The sequence below is a fragment of the Aptenodytes patagonicus genome, chromosome 1, assembly GCF_965638725.1.
Source record: "Aptenodytes patagonicus chromosome 1, bAptPat1.pri.cur, whole genome shotgun sequence".
NCBI lineage: Eukaryota > Metazoa > Chordata > Aves > Sphenisciformes > Spheniscidae > Aptenodytes > Aptenodytes patagonicus.
Genome location: NC_134949.1, coordinates 94,407,523 through 94,427,594, shown reverse-complemented (window position 1 = coordinate 94,427,594; position 20,072 = coordinate 94,407,523). Strand labels below are relative to the sequence as shown.

Genomic DNA, 20,072 nt, shown 5'->3' with positions numbered 1-20,072 from the left:
CTTATATAAACACTTTTAGCTGGCAATACAGGCTTCATAAGTGCTGTTATTGCACGCTCTCACTGCTGATGGTGATGGGCAAAGGAGTATATCCTGTGGCCTAATGAACGCTTTTAGCCTATTTCCTTTCTCTCTGGACATAAGAATTCTCCCAGGGCTCACATTTGTTCTCTCTCTTCTGTATCACACTCATCTTGACGTTCTAAAAATAAATGCTTACCATACTGAGCCAGATACCAATAGTCTCCCAGCAAACATCAGTGAGACTTCAGTGGTATTGAAGCCTGGGGACGCATGAAGAGGATTGCTGCGCTATTGTACAGGTGTCATTTCACGAGGAATTGGTGGCTGACACTATCCTACTGACTTCCTTTTTCCGATACTGACCTTTACTGTTGAGCACCTGCCAAAGCCAAGCCCAGCACTATGACCTACTTTGCAGATAGGGGAAAAGAGAGATGCAATAAAGGAGAGAAACCTGCTCATGCTCATATACCTGGTGAGTGGAAAGGAAAGCACAAACAGAAGGTAGTGCTGCAGACCATACTGCTATTCATTTTCCATACATATCCCTTCTCATCTGAGAGGAAGACATTTGTCCAAGCACTTAAGTTTTGTCTGTAGCTTTACTCATATTTCCAGTTTTAGAGGACAGCAATGTTATCTTTATTTCCCCCCTCCCACAGTGTTAAGTGAGATGCAAAGTGATGATTTTCCTTCTGACCATCACTAGCAAGTGAACTGTCAGTGCTCTCAAACTCTTTCTTACTGTGCCCAAAGCCAACTTCTGTTCACCTTTACATTGGTATGATGACAACAGACTGCAGTGGTCCCCCCTTAGAACTTTATTCTGCTCTGATACTTACCTGGAAGGAGTGTGTATGTACCAAGCTGATGCTTTGGCTCTCCTTGTTCTATGAAGGTCTGTCCATGAAAATGAACAACATGAATATCTTTTGGCCCACCCATATTCAGCAAATGCCATCGGACCAGTTCACCTTCATACATGCTCAAGCCTTGCAAATTGTAGGTAATCCCATTAATGGCTGGAAAAAAAAAAAAATATCGTTAGTAAGGAAAACCACTCACAAAACAGGTCTCAAAGTGCTAGAATGTAGTTATTAAAATGAGTAAAATATTTAATGAAGTAACGCATTTGGGAAAAACACCACTTTTTCCAATTCAAAATGCTACACACTTTATAGTCTACGTGCATCAATTCAGAAAATCCAGGGACCTTACCAGAGGATTTAGGCACAGTTTGCTTGCAACACATGGCAGCCAGGAGAACAAGGAGGTGTGAGAAATTAAATGTCAGATGGGAAGATGAGGCCCAAAAGAAAGGACAGCTATCCAACATGTGTTCTGCAGCTTAGATTTCCACAGCTGTACAGTCACAACTGACACCTTCGATTAACAACTGATTTTATAGACCACATTTTCAAAAGGCAGATTCCACTTCTTAACATGCCTTTTTCAAACATGATCACACTTACAGCACACAAGCATCAGATTTTCAAAGACAGAAACAGAGTTTCATTACTGACCATTATTTCAAAGAGAAAAAAGGGTTACCTTTGAACAGTCAGCCACTTACTTAACTCTACATGACTAAAATCTCTGTATCCGCAGAGAGGTATATGAAGGGCTGTCCTACAGCTGCTTCCAACTCCTCAGTAGAACTAGTTGATTTGTCAAATTATTACAGTATTTTTAAATTTCTTGCAAAAAGTTTTCAGGATATTAGCCTCTTACTGAAAAGAGGGGGTTTTGGGTTTCTTTTTTCTTTTTGTTTTAAATGTGGAGGGGTAGATGTCTGTGATTGTGAGAGAAGTTTTCAGTTGAAAGTTTCAGTCTAACGTCCTTTCTTCATGTTAATAACAAATTTCCAGTCAATGCTAATCCTTACATATAAAACTATGACTATTATGGGTACAATGGAGAACAACAACAAAACATTCACATAAACAACATGTAGGATTTATGCATGTTCAAAGGCACTGTGAGCTGAGATACCTCCCCCAACACCTTTCCTTCTACCCCAATAAACTGAATACTTGGCAAAGTGAAATAAGTACCATAGAATTTGTGGCATTGCTGCATTTCTTGGGTCTTCTCAGTACAAGGCCTTCTAGAACGTTTGTCAAAGTACCAGCTTTTCTCTTCATCAAAGACCATAAAAAGCAAGAAAAAGTCTCGGGTCGATGTTCTGCTGTTTCTTGACTTGCTGAAGGTTCCTTTTTGACAGATCAGTATTGGCCCAATCAAACCAGAGTGAATATCTTTCTCCTAGAAGGTAATAATATTAGATGTAAAAGTGGATTTCCCAAAAGATGTCAAAAAACTCATAGCGTTCTACAGAAATGCATCAGGCCCTAAAAATTTAAAGCAGAGGCCGGAATTGCTGTTGCCTTGTATCTTTACTTTCCCCTGCTCAGTCTACCAATTTGAATTCTTCCACAGCTTATATCCTCTTTTAACTGAGTGTAAGAGATTAAATGTCAGATGGGAACATCAGGCCCAAAATAAAGGACAGCTGTCCAAAACGTGTTCTGCAGCTTACATTTCTACAGCCATACAGTAACATCATTTGGAAATATTCAAAACCTGACTGGACATGGTCCTGGACAACCTACTCCAGCTGACCCTGCTTGAGTTGGGGGGTGTGGACTAGACGATCTCTAGTGATCCCTTCCAACATAAATGTTTCTGTGATTCTGTGATCAACCCCAGCAACACTACCACTTCTATTTTGATTTCCTTACCAGATTTAAATCGGAGTAGTAGATCCAGGACTGACAAGCTGCTCCTGCCTGCACAGGTCCCGATCGCCTGTTTGCATACCATACATATATATAACTGTTATTTGGCTGAACTTCGTCATCTTCCTTAAACCAAGCAGTAGATTCATCATCATAAACGCTTCCCTCAGAGGACTTTTCATAAAGGAGTCCATGAGCATGGAGGGAATATGGTCTGGATGCCAGATTCTTAAAATGAACCTAAAAAAAAAAAAAAAAACCAGAAGAAATAGATTCCGTTCAGCAAATTCAGGCCTAAACCAAAGTCCCCACGCAATACATTCCCATGACCTCAAACCAGGGTCAAGATTTGTATAATGATTACAGGCTACATTGTGCATGGCAAAGCTGGCAGGGATAGCTTTTGACATCTCCATGCAGAGTCACCCTCTTTGATGCAGGTAGTTAATTAAAAAGTAGAAAGCATGAGTCTAACTCTGTCTTCCACTGAGTCTAGGTTCCTGGAACTTTTACTGCTGCCCTTCACACCTGGATATACTTAGTTACAGCAAGCAGGGAGATGGGGAGTTTCTACCTCTTATGCTTTGCTGCACAGTTGTACTGAAGGGCACAAAATAGTAACGCTAGACCTCTGTATGTATCACTCTCACTGAAATCGGTGCTTCTCACTTGTCCCAGAGAAGCATGAGGGTAGGGAGATTACATATTTACCTCTCCTTAGAGAGAATGATGCTCCCAAGCTAAAATAGCCTCTTTCTTCTCTTACTCATGTTTTTAAGTGTAGCTCAGTGTTCCTGTTGTGCACTACTCCTACTGAAATAAGCAAAAAGCAGTGAGATCTACTCTCCCCATCTAAGTCCATCCCTGTGTGTCTGAAGACTGGATGAAGAAGGATGAGAGAAGGGAAACTCTACAGCAATGTGCTTCCTAATGCAAACGTACCACTGTATCACCAGGGATACAGTTCCTCTCCATCCTTGTAGTTTGCATTAGAACTAACCAACCCATTTACAGCAAAAGTTTTCAGAGGAAAATACACTACACTTTTTGGACAAATAGATATATATTCATCTTGAATACAAATTTACTAATTTCTTTTAAAAAAAATCAAGACGCTCCCTTTACATATAAAAAGTAATATTTTCAGTGCAATCTGGTTTTAAAAACTTAATTTATTTTTAATGTTAAACTTAAATCTCATTTTACATTAGACTGATAAGCCAGTACTTAATGTTGGGAAACATAAGAAAGAAAAACAGAAGTGAATTTACCGTGGAGAGGAGAGAAAAAGGATGTGTTTCAAAGAAACACATCACTGTGCTTTTATGTCCACACTGCAATTTCTAGCTTTGAAAACTGTTTCCCCATCATGATCTTTTAAAAATTTGTGGTATTTTTAGACCCACTCTATGTCACACTGTAAGATCGCCTTAAGAATCTTATCCTGCACACATATTCAAAACATTGACCTACTAGGATAACATCGTCCACTTCAGCCCGGATAACTGGCCCCAGGATGCCAAGGTGTTCTTTATATTCGTCTTCATCCTGAAGAGTCGTAAAGGTACTGTCTGTATAGCTTTGGAAAATCACCTTATATATGGTGCCATCTTTACAGGTTTTGTCATTCATCATTGTGCTGAAAGGAAATCTCCAATTAAAAACCCACACAGTGAATCAGAAATAGCTTTGATGAAATCTGAGAACTCATATAGCAGAAACATTTTAGAATATAAAGAATAAACACACAAAGAAAAGTCAGATGATTCTAAAAATCACGACTTGCAATGTTTAAGCAATTTTAGTTCTACAGTTGTATACAAGATCCTTCAAAGATTTGGTCAGCTATCACTGAAAAGCTCCAACTAGTCTCTGAAAACCCACCTGAGCTCTATTTTCCTTTTTTACCATTAGCCTTAATAATCTGAATCAGAGCTTAGCTCAGAGTGTAGTGAGCCTACCACCTATACCCTACTTTTTCACAGATGTACCTTCTCTGGAAAGCTTAACAGAAACATATTTTACATTTGATTATATCTGCATTTTGCAACACAGAGCTGGTGTAAAAAAAAAAAAAAGAGAAAAAAAAAAAGAAAAAAGATTTTAGGCATTCAAACCATTCTTCAGATCTTAAAGAGAAGCACCAAAATGTTATTATCCTGATAAAACATATTATCATTCCCTATAAACCTTGCCTCATTATCAATTCTGCAAAAAATAGAAACTTAACCAAAGTCATCTAGTAGGAAGAAAGGCTGGTTTTCAGCTCTTCAACACACTGAGACGCTATATGCCATGGGCTCTGTTAATTTCACTGCAATTATGCGCCTCACACCAGCTGAGGATGAACCTCACCGGGGAGATCTATATAGAGCTCTGAGCATAAGTATTTCTTTATTTTGCAAGTGCGCAGAGAAACTGTCTATAGTTTCTGCCATTTTTGCAAGTGCCATTTATATGGACTGAGATGAGGCAGGACTAAACCTGGAGAATACTGAAGAAGTAGGGGGGGAAAATATAAATCAAATAAAATGGAAATTCAATTTGAGAAATAATACAAGTTTGGAGCTGAATTTTGTATAATGAAAATTTTCTTGCTCCTGTTTTTGCTGCTTTTGATAAAAACCTGAAGTCGTGGCAGTTTTGGTCTTGTTCATTTCAAGGGCCACAAAGTTCAGCTTTTTGATGAAAAGTGACTAGGAGTTCTACAGGTTGAGGGTGAGCACTGATCCTGATTTGTATGAATTAAGATAATGAATTTTTCGTACAAAGTTTCTCTCAAGGTCACATGTACTCTTTGCTGTGGCATAGTGGCCAGTCTTCACTTATCAAAGTATAAGAAACCTCCTCAACGTTAGGGTTTGTCATCCAGTCACCTTCTGATTTCCCTAAACAGTAGGAACAACAATGCAATAATTCATGCAGCTTTATTTTTACTTTAAGTATAAGGCAGTCACCACCGTGGTTAATCACTTTGCATCTTTCATACATTTTTCAGTACTGCAGCCTTGTGAAGTTGAAAGTGCTATTATCCCATTTTACAACACAGAACTGAGACACCAGAACCACTTCTTGCTAGTGCTAGAAACTGTGATTTCATCCTGCCTATATTAGATCACTCAGTCCATTAAATTCCTGGGAAGACTTTGTACAAGGAGGTCTCTATCCCGTCTCTACTGCAGAATCCAAGAACTCAAGGAGGAAGTAAAATAGGTCATTCAAGTATAACAAAACTAACTGGAAGTTTCCCTCTTGACCTTTTACAGTGGATTTTTCAACTTCTGTTTTAAAGAGTGTTTCTAGTGAGTCTACAAAAGGGGGTTAAGAAAAAAAAGGAAAAAAAATGTTCTTAGTTGTGTTACTCTTGATTATAGTAATCTCTCTCTATAACATTCTAGGGGGGTCCCAGCCTTCCGTGGAAAGTTCTTAGGGTTCTGCAACCGAAATGTTGGAAATCACATTGCACATTACAGATGCTCTTAAATTTATCAGCATGTGAATCAACATTCTGCTAGTATGTATCAGGATGGTGTGCAAAATGAAAGCAAATGATTTAGCCAAACCTTTTTTTATATCCTGCATAGTTCCAGCAGACCTCTTCAGCTGCAATATAGTATCTCCTCTCATTCCCTTTGCTACGCAGGTAATGTTCAGCAATGTTATCTGGGTTACGTTGTTCGTTGATATTCACTTTTGGGTCTGTCATGTATGGGTCATCAAAGCTCACATAATGGTATTCGTATTCACCACCTGATGTTTCCTCACTGTAAGATCCTTCCGTAACATATTCGTAGTCTCCATTTTCTTGGGGAAGCCCAATCATGATCGATGGCTTAAGCTGCCGTGGGGTGAGTGTGTAATTTAGCGACTCTCCATGCCCGGCTCTACTCAGATCCACTGTATGGTTGGCCTCACTGGGTGCCCCTGTGGTGTTAGTGCAACATGGCAGCGTAGTGTGGTTGGTCTCACCCAGAAACAATGTACGGCCAAACCGTGCCATAGAATTGGTGATGTTTTGGGGCTTTTTACTCCTTGGGCTCAGCAAGTGGTTCATTTTTGGATATTCCTTTTTTTTCCTTCGGATCTTGATGAAGGTTCCAGATGTACTCAAAGTATCATTCTTGTTCCCCTCCTTTCCTTTCAGAGTTGGCTGCATGTGGCTCCTTTTCTGTTTTTCTCCCATTAGATGTGAGAACCCTTGATCCTTCTTCATATGCTTCTTATTTATGAATGCTGTACCATTTCTGCCACGATGATTTGACTCACGACTAACAGATTTATCCAAATTTGCCTCTAATCCCAGACTCCCCTTTGCAGACACCAAATTCCATTCCTCATTTGTCATTTTAGACGAATATTTCCCAGCCCTGGGCAATGATGCTTCTAGTAAGTTTTTTACTAGTGCAGGGCTGGAATTAGGGCTTATATTGCCTAACGTATGTTCTAAAGAAAAAGTGTCTGCTTGTTTATCCTTGGGTAGCTTGGGTTCAGAGAGGCTGGATGCATTAGACCCATCTCCTACAATGAGGTCCAAAGCAAGCGTCATGTTAACTGTGCACGTGGCATTTTCCATCTTGGTTTCCTCCTCTTCCAGTTCATCATCATAATCATTTGGAAGCTGGCCAGTTCCCACCATGTCTATATCAGAGGTGTTCTCTGTGTGATGCACAGAATGAGGTGCACTTGCCTTGTCAGAAAATGAGACATTTTTATTTCGTACGTGACTTAGAAGGGCATTCATCTTTTGGACAGAGTAAAACTTAATGGCCAGCAAGTTTCGCCTTTTCCTTTTACTGTTAATGTTATAATTTCCTTTTCCTGTGCTTTCCTCCTGATGCTTTTCTGAAGAAAATTTACTGTCCTCTCCATCAGCTGGAAGCTCTTCTGCAACATTCATTTGGCCTTCCCCATTGCTCAGCAAGTGTTCACCTGCAGTCATGTTACCGTGATCTATTTCATAATTGCTTTGGCTTCTATTCTCAAATACCAAGTCAGCCTTTTCATCACTTGTGCTAGCTAAAAATAAGTCCTCTTCTGCTGTGACTGATGTGTGATTTGACTGGAACGTTTCAGCCTCGATTGGGGGAAGAGGAGTGATACGAGTTTCTAAGAACTTATAGGTGTTTGTGGATTCACTACTATTTATAGGTGTCAGACCTGAGCCAGCCGCCACCTCAGAACGGGCGGCATCAGTGCCTTCATACTGTTCCCAGGCCAATGCTGTAAGGTTCTGTTTTTCTTCATCGCCTGTTGCCTTCCTTGAGCTTCGGATGGAGTAAGAAGAAGCCAGGTAATCCTGATAATCCAAATCCTCCCTATCTCCTTCTTGCACATCTTCTTCAACTAAGGCAGAAACAGCCTTTTTATCAGTCTTGGCGTAAGTGAAATCCACAACATCAAACGTGTAATCTTCCTCATAGTCACATCTGGCATCTCTGAATCTCAGCCTCATGCCGTAACTCATCTCTGGGGTACCCCAGGATGCTAAAAGCCAAGTACCTGCAATTGAAATAAAAGTGTTTTTTCTAATATGCAGGAGTTACGAGAGTGGACATTGCCTATCATGTAAGTGGTCAGGGCAAGTTGCTGGGTTTGTTTCTACAGGACCTGGTATAGCAGAGTGCTAATCCTCACCTGGGATTTCCATGAGCTCTCATTGCAATGAAAAATAATAAATGTAAATAAATAATAGCACATATAAATAAATACATCTAAGAGCTGGAGCTCCTTCTCCACAGATTAAGCTGTACCTAGGACCTGAGACCAAAAATAACCCATGAAACAGATGGATATGAAAAAGAAAGAAAGTAGTAATATAAAGGATCCTATGTTTAGATCTGGATCTAAGATTGGGATCTTTTGGGACAAAGTTTTAATGTTGTCCTGTCCTTAGCATCCCCACACAGATAGAGCATTCTGAACAGAACAAATACGTTCTGAGGCAACGTTGACAAACATCTAACAAACATAGTATTTTAAAAGCTTTTGAATGCATATAGGATGATCTTTAAAAGAATAAAGTAATTTGAATTTCCAATCTGGACACAAAACATTAAGCTGCCAATCTGAGGCATCTTAGATTAATTTAGGTTTTAATAATTCCTCCAAAACCTAGTCAGAAGATAAGTTCTCCATTTGAAACTAGGATCTGCAGAGAACAAAATACAATCTGTTTCCCTAAACAGCATCAAATCAAGTTCTTTGCTTGTTACAGCTTGCTTTTGGAACTAGCAGAAATGACAGAATAGACAGAATTAACAGAGCTTGAAAAAACCAGCCTTTTTTGTTAAAAAGGTCACATACAATTTTTCTATATTTATCAGAGTTTGAAGTGACCTGCATAGCTTTCCTTATTTCTAACAGCAGCAAATTTACAAAAGAAAACATGCCCTAGGTGGAAAGAACAGATCACATACCAAAATCAAGCAAAAGTACATTTCTGGGGAGGTTTCCATAGAGTCTGATGGAGTTTTAATGATTCCCTAGTGTTGAACAATAAAAAACACTTAACATACATTTTTAACTCATAAGGTCTTGATTCTGTGCGATCACCGAAAACAAGCTTTGAGGACATAAAGAATTCGTTATTTAAATAGATAAAAGATAAAAAAAAAAAATTGGTATTTTAAATAGGATAAGGATACTTAAACCTTGTGGGATTTTAGGATGATCACTGAACACTCACAGCCTTCAAAGAGGAAGAATCTTTGTCTTTTTGCAGGTAATTCCGTAAGTGTGGTCTACATGGGTTCTAGCGTCACCTTTTCAAGGTATGGTATTAATCCTAGTTAGACATTGAGATGCATACCGATGGACTAGTGATCCGATTCAGTCAGGCAGACTTTACTGCTGCTAAATGACCACAAGCCTAAGGTGAGGTGTAGCCACTTTGTCCAATAATGACTAGCATAATTGGACAGTCTTGGCCCATTTTAGCTAACTCAGGATGGACAAGTTTGTGGCAAAACTGGGAATCATACAGTGGAGTTGATACTGGATTGTTTCCAAGGACAATCTGAGAACTGCCTTAAAACGATCATTGCTAACCCCAATACTAATTGTGAAGTGAAAAAAAAAACCTGACAAAACACCAATAAAAAGAGCCTCAGTATAGCATACAATTATGCTATGTGCTAAGTCTGAGTAGCCAACAAAACTCCATACACATGAGCTGCACTGGGGAACAGTTCAACATTTTCCAGCACTGTTTATCTGGAAAGATTTCTTTCCTATTTAGGTAAGTCCTTATAGACTGGAGATTAAAAAAATGTCTTAGAAGAGCTGTCAAATGCTATAGCTTTACCACTTACCAACATTGTCCATTTCCACTGTGACCGATTCTCCACTCATTGGGAAAAGGTTCAACACATCTTCGTATTTCCCTTGATACAGAAAAGCGTGCCCAGAAAGGCGAACAGAGACAATCTCATCATGAGTGCCAACACTGGAGAAGTGCCACTGAACCACACTATCTTGGCAAAATCCAAGGATTTCACTGCTGTCAGACACATAGCCATTTATTGCTAAAAGGAAAGCAAAATAAAAGTGGTCTCAGTATTTTCAGACTAAGACTTTTAAAACCTCCTGGTCTTTGATGTCAGTCCACTGAACTGGACTCACATTTGCACCTGGAAAGAGACTGGCACAGGGCCGAAACCACAATAGCATTGATGGAGATTCCAGCTCTGGAAATAGCATCTCTAAGGCAGCAGGGTGCTGCATCAAAATTAAATAACCCTTGCCTTTGCTTCAGGGTCCAGAGCCAGCCTGGTCCCTAAAAGATTGCATATTTCTGTACAGTGCAACCTGGCACGGTTAGAAGTTCACTGACTCTCTAGAGAATTCCCTGATTGCACTACATCTGAGAACAAGCAATCACTGAATGCTCAGGTTCACATGAGCTTTCATAATATTCAGCTTGATATCCCACTCACTGTGCATTATGTTCGAGTTATAGAACTTGGGATCATCCCTTTTAACACTGGCAGGGTTGCTGCAGTAGTCCTTGATGTTATCCTCTATGTACCAGCTCTTATTTTCATCAAACACAGCAAACATTGCCTGCTGCTCCCCATCTGCCTTTTTCTGAAAGACAATCAACACAGCAGTTACATTTTATGAGCAGAGACGCGTATTAAGGACTCAATCCTACTGTCTTACTTACTTAGCAATATAAGCTTCACCAGAGTTGTGGTAAGCGTGATCCAAGGGCTAAGTGAAAGGGAGTAGGGGGTCAAGGCTTCAAGGTGACAATCCTACTACTGCAAGCAACCTGTGGTGGAGCGCTGAGCAAGCCACTAACACTGCTGATACACAGATGGTATACGACTGGGCTCTCTGTAAAAGGACCAGCCTCCTGGTTTGACCTGAGCACAAGCTTTTGACATTTTTTTCTCCCAAGTGATGCTCAAGTCTTTGCCAAGCAAGATTTCAATGGATGGCAAAGAGAACCACTCTCCCAGAACTCTCCCATGCTGTTTGAGTTGCTCTGGATTCAGTGATGCCCGAGATTGTCAGACCCTGTTGAGTTACACCTGTTACAGAAAGGGACCAGCTCAGATCTGAATGTCTTTAGAGTGTGAAGGTATAATAGCAGCAGGAAAGTTTATTATCAAGTCTAGAAATAGACTTTCAAGTCAGGCTGACCTTTTGTTGAAATGCTGCTCTTGCTAAGAAAATCAGAATATAATTCCTCTACCGCTGTGAACAGTTATAGGACTGTTTCTTCAAGTCATTTCTTCAGGATCCTATTGGTTTAATTGCTCTCTACATGACAGTTCTCTAAGGGGAGCAAAACCAAATTCACTGTAGATCAGATAACATTATTTGAGAAAAATCTCTCTCTAAGAGGTTGCCAAACATGTTACCTGCATACCCCTCTGTGTCAATGCTTCACTTTTACAAATCAGAAGGGGGCCAATCAGTCCAGAGGCTATATCTCTCTCAGTATCTACAGCACTATGATATAGCCTTGTAATACATTGTGCATCCTGTGCAGTGGGTTGGTCCGTTTTAGCAATTTTCCATTCGTAAGTGTATGTCTTCCCTGGGTCAATTCCTCTGCTCTGGGTGCCATTGCCTAAGGAAAAATAAAGGAGGAGAACAGTAACGATACAAACTTAGAGCCAGATCTTTATATAACATCAGGCTGCGCCTTTTAATGAAAATTGGTGCACTTATGCCATTTCAAGCTACCTCTGAGATAACTGAAGTTCAGCATGAACTTTTGTCTCTCTCTAAAATCACAAACAAGAACATAAAACTAAGACACCGAAAAAGGGTACTTGTCTGTGCTTTGCAGACAATACCTTGGTTTCTCTATAAGGCAACACAACAGGTCAGCAGAGGCAGAGCATAGAATTGAGGTCTCCCAGTCATGCACAGTCCTAGCCACAGCATCTCCTGTAAAGCAGTGAAACCTTCCACAAGTTAGTGGTATGCAAGATGTAATTCACGAATTTCTTACTTGTGGGACCCAGAGGATAATCAGCTCCTTCTGCATTCTTTGAAAGCGTCACTCCATGGAAGTAAATGCTGTAGGGTCGAGTGGCCTTATTTTTGAATACAACCTATATTGATAGGCAAATGAAGGAAAAAAAAAAAAAAAAAAGAATTTTGTAGTCAGAAAATCCTTGTCTGAATACAGAACAAAGTTTCAACTACCGTAGAATTTGCCTGGTTTCAGCCCGGGAAGTGCTGGAAAGGCAGAGGGATGTCTTAAATATTGTCTGATAATATAAACCCACAGTCTAAATGCCGCTGGTACCCTGCTGCTGGGCTTTGTAGAGCCCACTGAGTGAAGTTCAGCTTCTTACACCTGGTCTCTGGAAAATCTAAAAAGAACACTTGTTCTTCCAGCTACTAGGCACACACTACCTCAGGGAATATGAAGTTATTGACCGAAGTTCTTAAGAACCTTCAATATGGGAGAAAACAAATGTAAACAGATTTAAAAACAAATCTTGTCCCAGATTCCAAGACCCAAAGGGGATATGGGAGGAAAAGGCAAAATGTCCTGCCTATTCTTGATGAAATCAGAAAAAAAAGAAGAAAAGTGCTAAACTCAAATTCAGAGTCACAGAGTCATGGTGGCAATTAAAGGTCATGAAACTTTGTGATGCATCATTAAGTGACAACAGAAAGACAAGCGGCTGTGACAGCAGCACAAGCTTGTAATGCAAATGCTTTGTAGTTTCATTTCATAACTCCATGAAAGAACATTTAACTATGAAAACCCAGTACCATTGTCTAAAACAGCCAGAAAAAACAACAACATAAGGAATGAGGGGCTCGTGAAGTTTGGCCTCACATCTAAATCCCCCCAGAAGTCCACCTAGGTCTAGCTTTTTTCCATTTTGGACCAGCGTCAACATATATTTTACGATGAGTGTGAATGAAGTGTGTTTATGTTGTAAAATAAAGCACAATCATGGAAACTATAGAGGGAATGCTAAAAAGTTTAAGCTAAACACTGTCACTTGTGATCATAATTTTTTATAGGCCAATATTTATAACATTAGCTATATTTTTTGACAAAAAACGCAAATTAAACTAGCTCTTTTGTATCTCTGTCCAACAGAAAATTATGCTATAGTATAAATAATCTCTGAATTTATGTTACTTACTTTGACTTTGTCATTGAGCTGAGCTCTGATAATAGGGCCCAAGATTCCAGTTTCCTTGGGACGAGGATTTTCCAGACGTTTAGTGAAGCTGGCATCGGTATATTGCCTAAAAATAGCCTTTTTATACTTTTTACCTATGAGATTTGAGAAGTTGTCCAGGTGCTGCGCTTTATAGTGTCTTAAAAATAAAGGAAAAGACAAATGATCAACAAAACTTGAATAGTGACATCTATTAGAATACAGAATTAGTACTCAAGCAACTGGTAAAAACCTCACTGCTTGAAAAGAAATCCAAACCCTAAACTAACCTAATGCTCTTCACCCCAAATTCTAACCTGAATTAGGTAAGAAGCTTGGAACATTATTTGTGTTTTAGTATCACATATGACCAATTAGTATCAGCGTTCACATTTAATTTAATAGGTTATACATGCAAGAAAGAAACAAACTGAAGCAGCAGCTACATTTTCAAGATAAGATAGCAGAAATCACTGTTCTCCTTTTACAAAGGCATAGTTGAGCATAGAAAAAATAAACAAACAATTTGCTTACAGTAGCAAAGACTCTAGGAGAGACAGGAACAGATAATCCCACTCAAGCACCATACAATAAATAGTGTTACACTCAGGTTTAAAAACATTAGAATTGTTAATGCTGAGAGCAAAACTAAGATAAATACTGGGAAGTAACACAGAGTAACATGTTTGTCCTGGTCACCAGTGCTTCAAAAAAGGTTACTGAACAGGGATAAACTCTGTAATTTTGAACAAAGGAAGAAAAATCAGAGCACCGAGGCGGTTAAGTAATGCCATGTAACTAGCAGGGAAATGTATAAAAGTTCGCTCCATGCAGTCCAAGAGCAAATAAGAAGGGAAGCAAATCACACCAGAGGAGAAATACTTAAAGAGTTACACGAACGCTATATTCTAAGGAGGTATATGAAACTATAACCCCTTACAGGGTAAGGAATTTGTCTTGTTCTGCTTAAATCCTTAAAGGTTCTTACGAACATCAGCTTGTAAAGTAACTAGTACTCTAGCAGTGGGGAATTGACAGATTGCAAGTTTAACCTTACAGTCCACTGGCAGCATTGTGTACTATGACCTCAGGTATGTTACAGAATTCCTTCTATTTACCTTAAGTTGAACAAAATAGCCCAATATGCTTACTTATTACAACTTTTACTACATCTACATTGGTGCCACACAAAGGCCGTTTATAGAGACCTCTCTTTCTCCCATTCCCTAACCACTTTATTGTACTGAACTTTTAAAAACTTTTATTCTCCAGAAAATATTCCCTCCCTCCCTCCCTTTTCCTTCCTCTTAAGGATTGTTTGTTTCAGCAGACTTCATGTTGAAAAGTAACTTGGAAAATAGGCTTGTATGCTACTTAGGGCATTTTCTAAGTCATCTTCGTATTTTGGGCTCCCCGTTAGAGGCAAAAGGTGGTGTCCATTTTTGGGCTCCTCAGCAAAGAAAGTCATTGACACACTGGTGAGAGGCCAGTGGAGGGCCACCACGGTGATTAGGGAGCTAGAGCACACGACATAGAAACAAAACCTGTTTATTCAGTCGTGCGAAGACACAGCTAAGGAAGCATCTTATTTTTATCTTCAACTATCAAATGGGAGATTATAGAGAAAACAGAACCAGACTCTTCTCAGAGTCGCACAGTGAAGAGATGAGACACAATGGACACAAGGTGCAACATGAGGAAGTCTGATTAGATATAAGGAAAAACTTTTTCACTGTGAGGTTGCAAAGGTGCCCAGAGAAGTGGAGGAGTCCCCATCCTTGGAGACAATGAAAACTCAACTGGATAAGGCCCTGTGCAACCGGATCCAACTTTGCCATTGGATCCAACTTTGGTTGGGTACTCTAATTCCTTTGTGGTTTTTCTGAGTATCTCCTTTGGAGATGCACAGAGCTGAAAAGGGTTGAAAGCCATTCAAGCTGTTTATCCCCCTGCCCCAGGCAATCCCTGTACCTGGTGTGCTTGTCTGGGGCTACATCCTACCGAGAAATTAATTCAGTTGGTCCTTCACAGGATCCAACTTTGCTGTTGGATCACCATAGGTCCTCTCTAACCTGAATTATTCTGTGGTTTCATGTTAACATTCCATACTATGTTGACAAAGTATTATTTTACCTATCAAGGCTGTCTGGAATACTTGGGGCATAATCCCAAGTAACTTCTTCTGCAGCAATGAAATATTCCCAGCTTTTGACCATACGACGTTCTTTAAAGGAGAGACGACTCTTCTTCACCTCTTTGTCCCCACAGTCTCTTACAGTGAGGTAACCGTGCATTCCAGCTAATTGAGAAGAAACAGTACCATAGTGATTTTCCATTTTATGAACCCTTACCCCTTCAACTGCATTTCTCATTTCCTTAGCTAAGGCTGCCAGCAAGCATTTGTTCATCTGATTGCCATCTTTTCAGGCTTGAAAAGGCTGCATCCATGTAGACTATATATAGGCTGGGAGCCTTCCAAGGAGCCCATATTAATCAAATGGAATACAGAAGCTCTCTCAACTAGCCCTCTTTGAAAATACCAGCTGAACAGATAGAAAGCTATTTTTTTTCCCTTTTTTTTTTTTGAAACATGTCTTCCAGCTCTTGTAAGAGAGACATTTCTCTCATTCTTTAAAACAGAATTCTGATCACTGCTGAGAGAGTGATACCCACTTTCAAATGATGAACAGCAAATATTTTCATCAGATGGAGTGACCCTTAGCTGAAAGTGTTTCTCAGGAAACAGGTGGTTCCTTACTCATTTTATAACGGTGCTTATCTGAACAGCTCACAGAGGCTTAGATGCTGGAGTACTGATTCACTGTTGCTCTGTGATGTGCACGCAGCAGTAAGGCTGCGGATAAGAACGCCTTTTAGTTCATCATGCACTTCTCATTCCAACAGAATGCCTTGTTTTCCAGTGGTTTCTTAGTGAAATGACAACTATCTGAAACACAGTAACTGTACCATTGCAAAACAGTAGAAGCCATTTGGGACATAAAGAAGAGAAGGACAACTCTACAGTTGCTTAATAAATAGATGTTTCCTTGCCTTGCAGGTGCTTTTGGACAAGAGAAGATATCAGCCACCTTCCTTCCTCACTCACTGTCATGTTTACTGTGGTTGACGCTCCTCCCACTAGGTTGACAGCAGAAACTCGGTGATGTCTTTGCTCCATGGACTGGCCATTGATATGAATGGAGAAAATTTCTGGTTTGGAACTCATTCCTATCAAATGCCAGCTAATGTTGTCATATGCACAAGCCTCTAAATCTGAAAGAGAAATGAGAGTAGGGTTCAGAATACAGGCAAGTCATGCAAGTTCCCTATGCACACTAGGTCTGAAGTGAATCTTCGCTCCCAACATTAAAAATAATAAAATCTCTGACTCCTGTGATCAGTGTTTGCAACAAAAGGAAGTTTCAGAAGCTTGTAAATGGAACAGATATCAAAATCCTGTATGGCAGTGGAAGATAGGTGTTTAAATCTTGCATGCAGTGACAACCTGACTTATAGTGAGCTGGGGAAGAAGGAAGAGAACCAGTAGCCTCTTTTGGAAAGCTGATCTGTCCTTGTCTGGAGTGGGGCAGAAAAAAGCAAGGATCCAAGCTAAAGAATGAGGTTGTATCTAGTGACAGTCACTACCCTATCCAATATTTGTTTAAAAAACCCCACCTAAGACAGTCTTTCGTATTTACTCAATGGACTGGACAGAGATATTAAAGTAGTTCCTTAGGAGAACAAGGGGAAAACACTAGCAACAGAATAACCCCATTACCACCTTCCTAGTCTTCCCACTTAATTGTCTAATTTAATGGTAACTGACTTTCCACTTCCAGAAAGTTCTTCACCTAGTATGTTCTATATGCTGTAAAACCAGCAGTTCACTTAACCACATCACTCTCTCCCCATCAGCTGAGTAAAAAAATTAGGTATTTCTTATTTTTTAAAGTTAGTAATCCCGTTCCTAGAGCAGAACTCTTCTTAGAAGTAATTTTGTTGTTCTTATCAGCAATATGGCATGACTTCCTTCCAGCAGCACAGTTTCTCTTCTAGAAGTTAGATACATGTCCTAAAAAAGGCTGTATCTCATTCCTCCACATTCCTGTTCTCTTCCATAAAAAGCAAACAAAGGTAATATTCAGACTTCATCAATGTTAATTTCATTTCACATAAGCCTGAACAATACCTGGTAACGTTCCATCAGTATAGCCATTAATTGTGTACTTGAGTGATGCTGATCTTTGCCAACTCTTGTTTTCATCAAACACGCCAAACATCAGTACATACTCCTTGTCGAAAAGTTTCTGTGACCCATCCTCATTTAGGCTTCCTATGAAGAAGAAACAGGTCTTAATTTGAAGCAGAAGTAAAGCAGCTTTCACATCAAGGTAGTGGCATTAATGTGTATTTAATGAGCTTGCTTCACCTGTTAGCATGTACTGGCTGAGCCTGACCAAAACAAGACCTTAAGAACGCTCATAAAGTGATTTTATTTCTGAAAGTACTTTTGGGTTGGGTAATCACAAAATCAAAAGTCTGTAATACTCCAGAGGAGATTAAACAACACGCAGTGAATTGTCTCAGACAATTCTGGCAATGTGTTGTAGGGGTCACCTTAATGAATGGGAGCGCCAAACAGCCTTCTGTCCACAATCAGACGCTGGCCTCTCTTTTGAGACTGTGAGGCAAGGAGAAGAATGATGGCAGAGTCACCTGCAGTGTGAACACTGCCTTTTCAAGCACTATACTGAGGTCATCAGACCCTTTAAAACGCATAAAACTGACGACTCAGCACACAACCTTTACATACAAAAGACTTTGACAAATACTGCTGAATTGGATCGGTTATAAGAAACCATCTAATTGAGTTTGTGATACAGGTGTGATTTCTATCAACAAGTAGAATTCATTCTGGACATGCCACACAGAACTGGTGTGGTTTTACTGATTCTTTCTGTAGATTGCTCACATCAAATACTTCCATTTGCTACTTTCAATACATAATCCAGGACTAAAATAGATGTCCCTCTGGACTGCAGGAACTAAAAATTTGGGACCTTGTGGTTATTCTACTTAGGAAGAGACACTGGCAGTGGAAGCAGTTAGCTTTAATGTAGTCCTTTTTATTTATGAGAGGCTACAAAGTCCTGTTTTCCTGCACAAAAGAAGTCTCAGATCAACAGAGGAATTTATCTGCTTGTCACGCAAAGAACATTCAGTCAGTGCTTTAACTCAAAAGTCCACTTTTTATAATCTTCCCAGGTTATACCACCTATGCGCCGCTCTTAGTGGGTCAGACTGTGGTGGGTTGACCCCAGCCAGCAGCCAAGCACCCACACAGCCACTTCAATGCTTCCCTGCCCCCCAGTAGGACAGGGGAGAGAACAGGAAGAACAAAAGTGAGAAAACTTGTGGGTCGATAAAGATGGTTCAACAGCTGAAGGAAAAAGGGGAAAAAACCCAAGCAATACGAAGGAAATCACTCATCATCTCCCACATGCAGACTGATGTCCAGCCAGTCCCTCAGGAACAGCCACCTTGGAAGCCAACAGCCCTCATTCCCCCTGCACTGCTTCTTCTTCCTCTACCTCCAGTTTTTATCGCTGAGAATGATGTTACATGGTAGGAAATATCCCTTTGGCCAATGTGGTTCATCTGTCCAGCTGTGTCCCCTCCCAACCTCTCGCCCACCCACAGCCTACTAGCTGGGGAGGTCTGAGCAGGAAAGAGAGAAAGCCTTGACACTGTGCAAGCACTGTTCAGCAATAGCTAAAACATGGGTGCATTATCAACATTATTTAGCCACAAATCCAAAACACAGCACTGTATGAGCTGCTGTGAAGAAACTTAACTCCAGACCAGCCAGACCAAATACACGGGCATGTTGCACACCTACCACACGCAGTGCCCGGTCAAAGAAACCCTGTTCAGAAATCTTAAAAATTTGAGTATTTAGCCATTTGTCTTTGCTCTAGCTAGAAACACATGCTCAAATTGTCTTGAAGGTAGTAGTCAAACCAATCCGTCTCAAACTCATATCCAACTCAAGCCCACAATACATGCATGAATTTGAGAAGCCCGTGAAGGAAGGAAAGCAAGTAATTTCAAAGCATCTGTCCAGATTAACTACACCAGTATGCCATAAAATGCACACACACACAAACACAGAGAAAGAAAACACAAGAAAATTAGGAAAACAACAAGTCCTAGATAATACTAAAAGCACTAATTCTCAAAAAACTTCAGGAGGAACATAATTAATACTAATGCCACTCCTTTGAGGTGACGGTGTGTTCTGCAATTAAATGAGTATCTATCAGTGAGAAGAGTGCCCTTGTACAACCCACGCTGAACCGGTTTTATGTTTACTTTCAGGAAAGCTTCAAGGTCCAAGCCCATGCAGTCTGCAGTCTATACAAAGTGTTTGACTCAAACTGCAGGGAAGAGAATCAAGCTAAATAACTCAGAGCTTTCACTAAAAGAAGGATATATAATTTGGAATAATTCAGGATTTAAGGGACCAGCAAGTAGTTTAAGTAGCTTACACAGTGGTATGCTGTTTCAAACTTCCCTCAAATCAGTGGCATGTACCTAGCAGTTATTTACAAATCCTACAAGACACCAGTTCGTATTAGTGGAGATGGAATTCAGTGACTCAAACTGC

General features: G+C 40.0%; 1 protein-coding gene across 1 annotated transcript in view; it reads right to left on the bottom strand.

Moving 5' to 3' along the window:
• Window positions 1-20,072, bottom strand: part of F5 (coagulation factor V) — a 35,387-nt gene that overhangs the window by 8,371 nt on the left and 6,944 nt on the right. The window contains exons 5-17 of the mRNA XM_076349323.1: window positions 17,595-17,738; window positions 16,457-16,678; window positions 15,539-15,704; window positions 13,388-13,565; window positions 12,229-12,331; window positions 11,630-11,841; window positions 10,697-10,847; window positions 10,073-10,285; window positions 6,326-8,261; window positions 4,236-4,401; window positions 2,766-3,002; window positions 2,079-2,289; window positions 867-1,046 (exon numbers count right to left, since the gene is read on the bottom strand). Coding sequence (XP_076205438.1) covers window positions 867-1,046; window positions 2,079-2,289; window positions 2,766-3,002; window positions 4,236-4,401; window positions 6,326-8,261; window positions 10,073-10,285; window positions 10,697-10,847; window positions 11,630-11,841; window positions 12,229-12,331; window positions 13,388-13,565; window positions 15,539-15,704; window positions 16,457-16,678; window positions 17,595-17,738 — 4,119 coding nt within the window. The remainder of the gene's footprint in view (window positions 1-866; window positions 1,047-2,078; window positions 2,290-2,765; window positions 3,003-4,235; window positions 4,402-6,325; window positions 8,262-10,072; window positions 10,286-10,696; window positions 10,848-11,629; window positions 11,842-12,228; window positions 12,332-13,387; window positions 13,566-15,538; window positions 15,705-16,456; window positions 16,679-17,594; window positions 17,739-20,072) is intronic.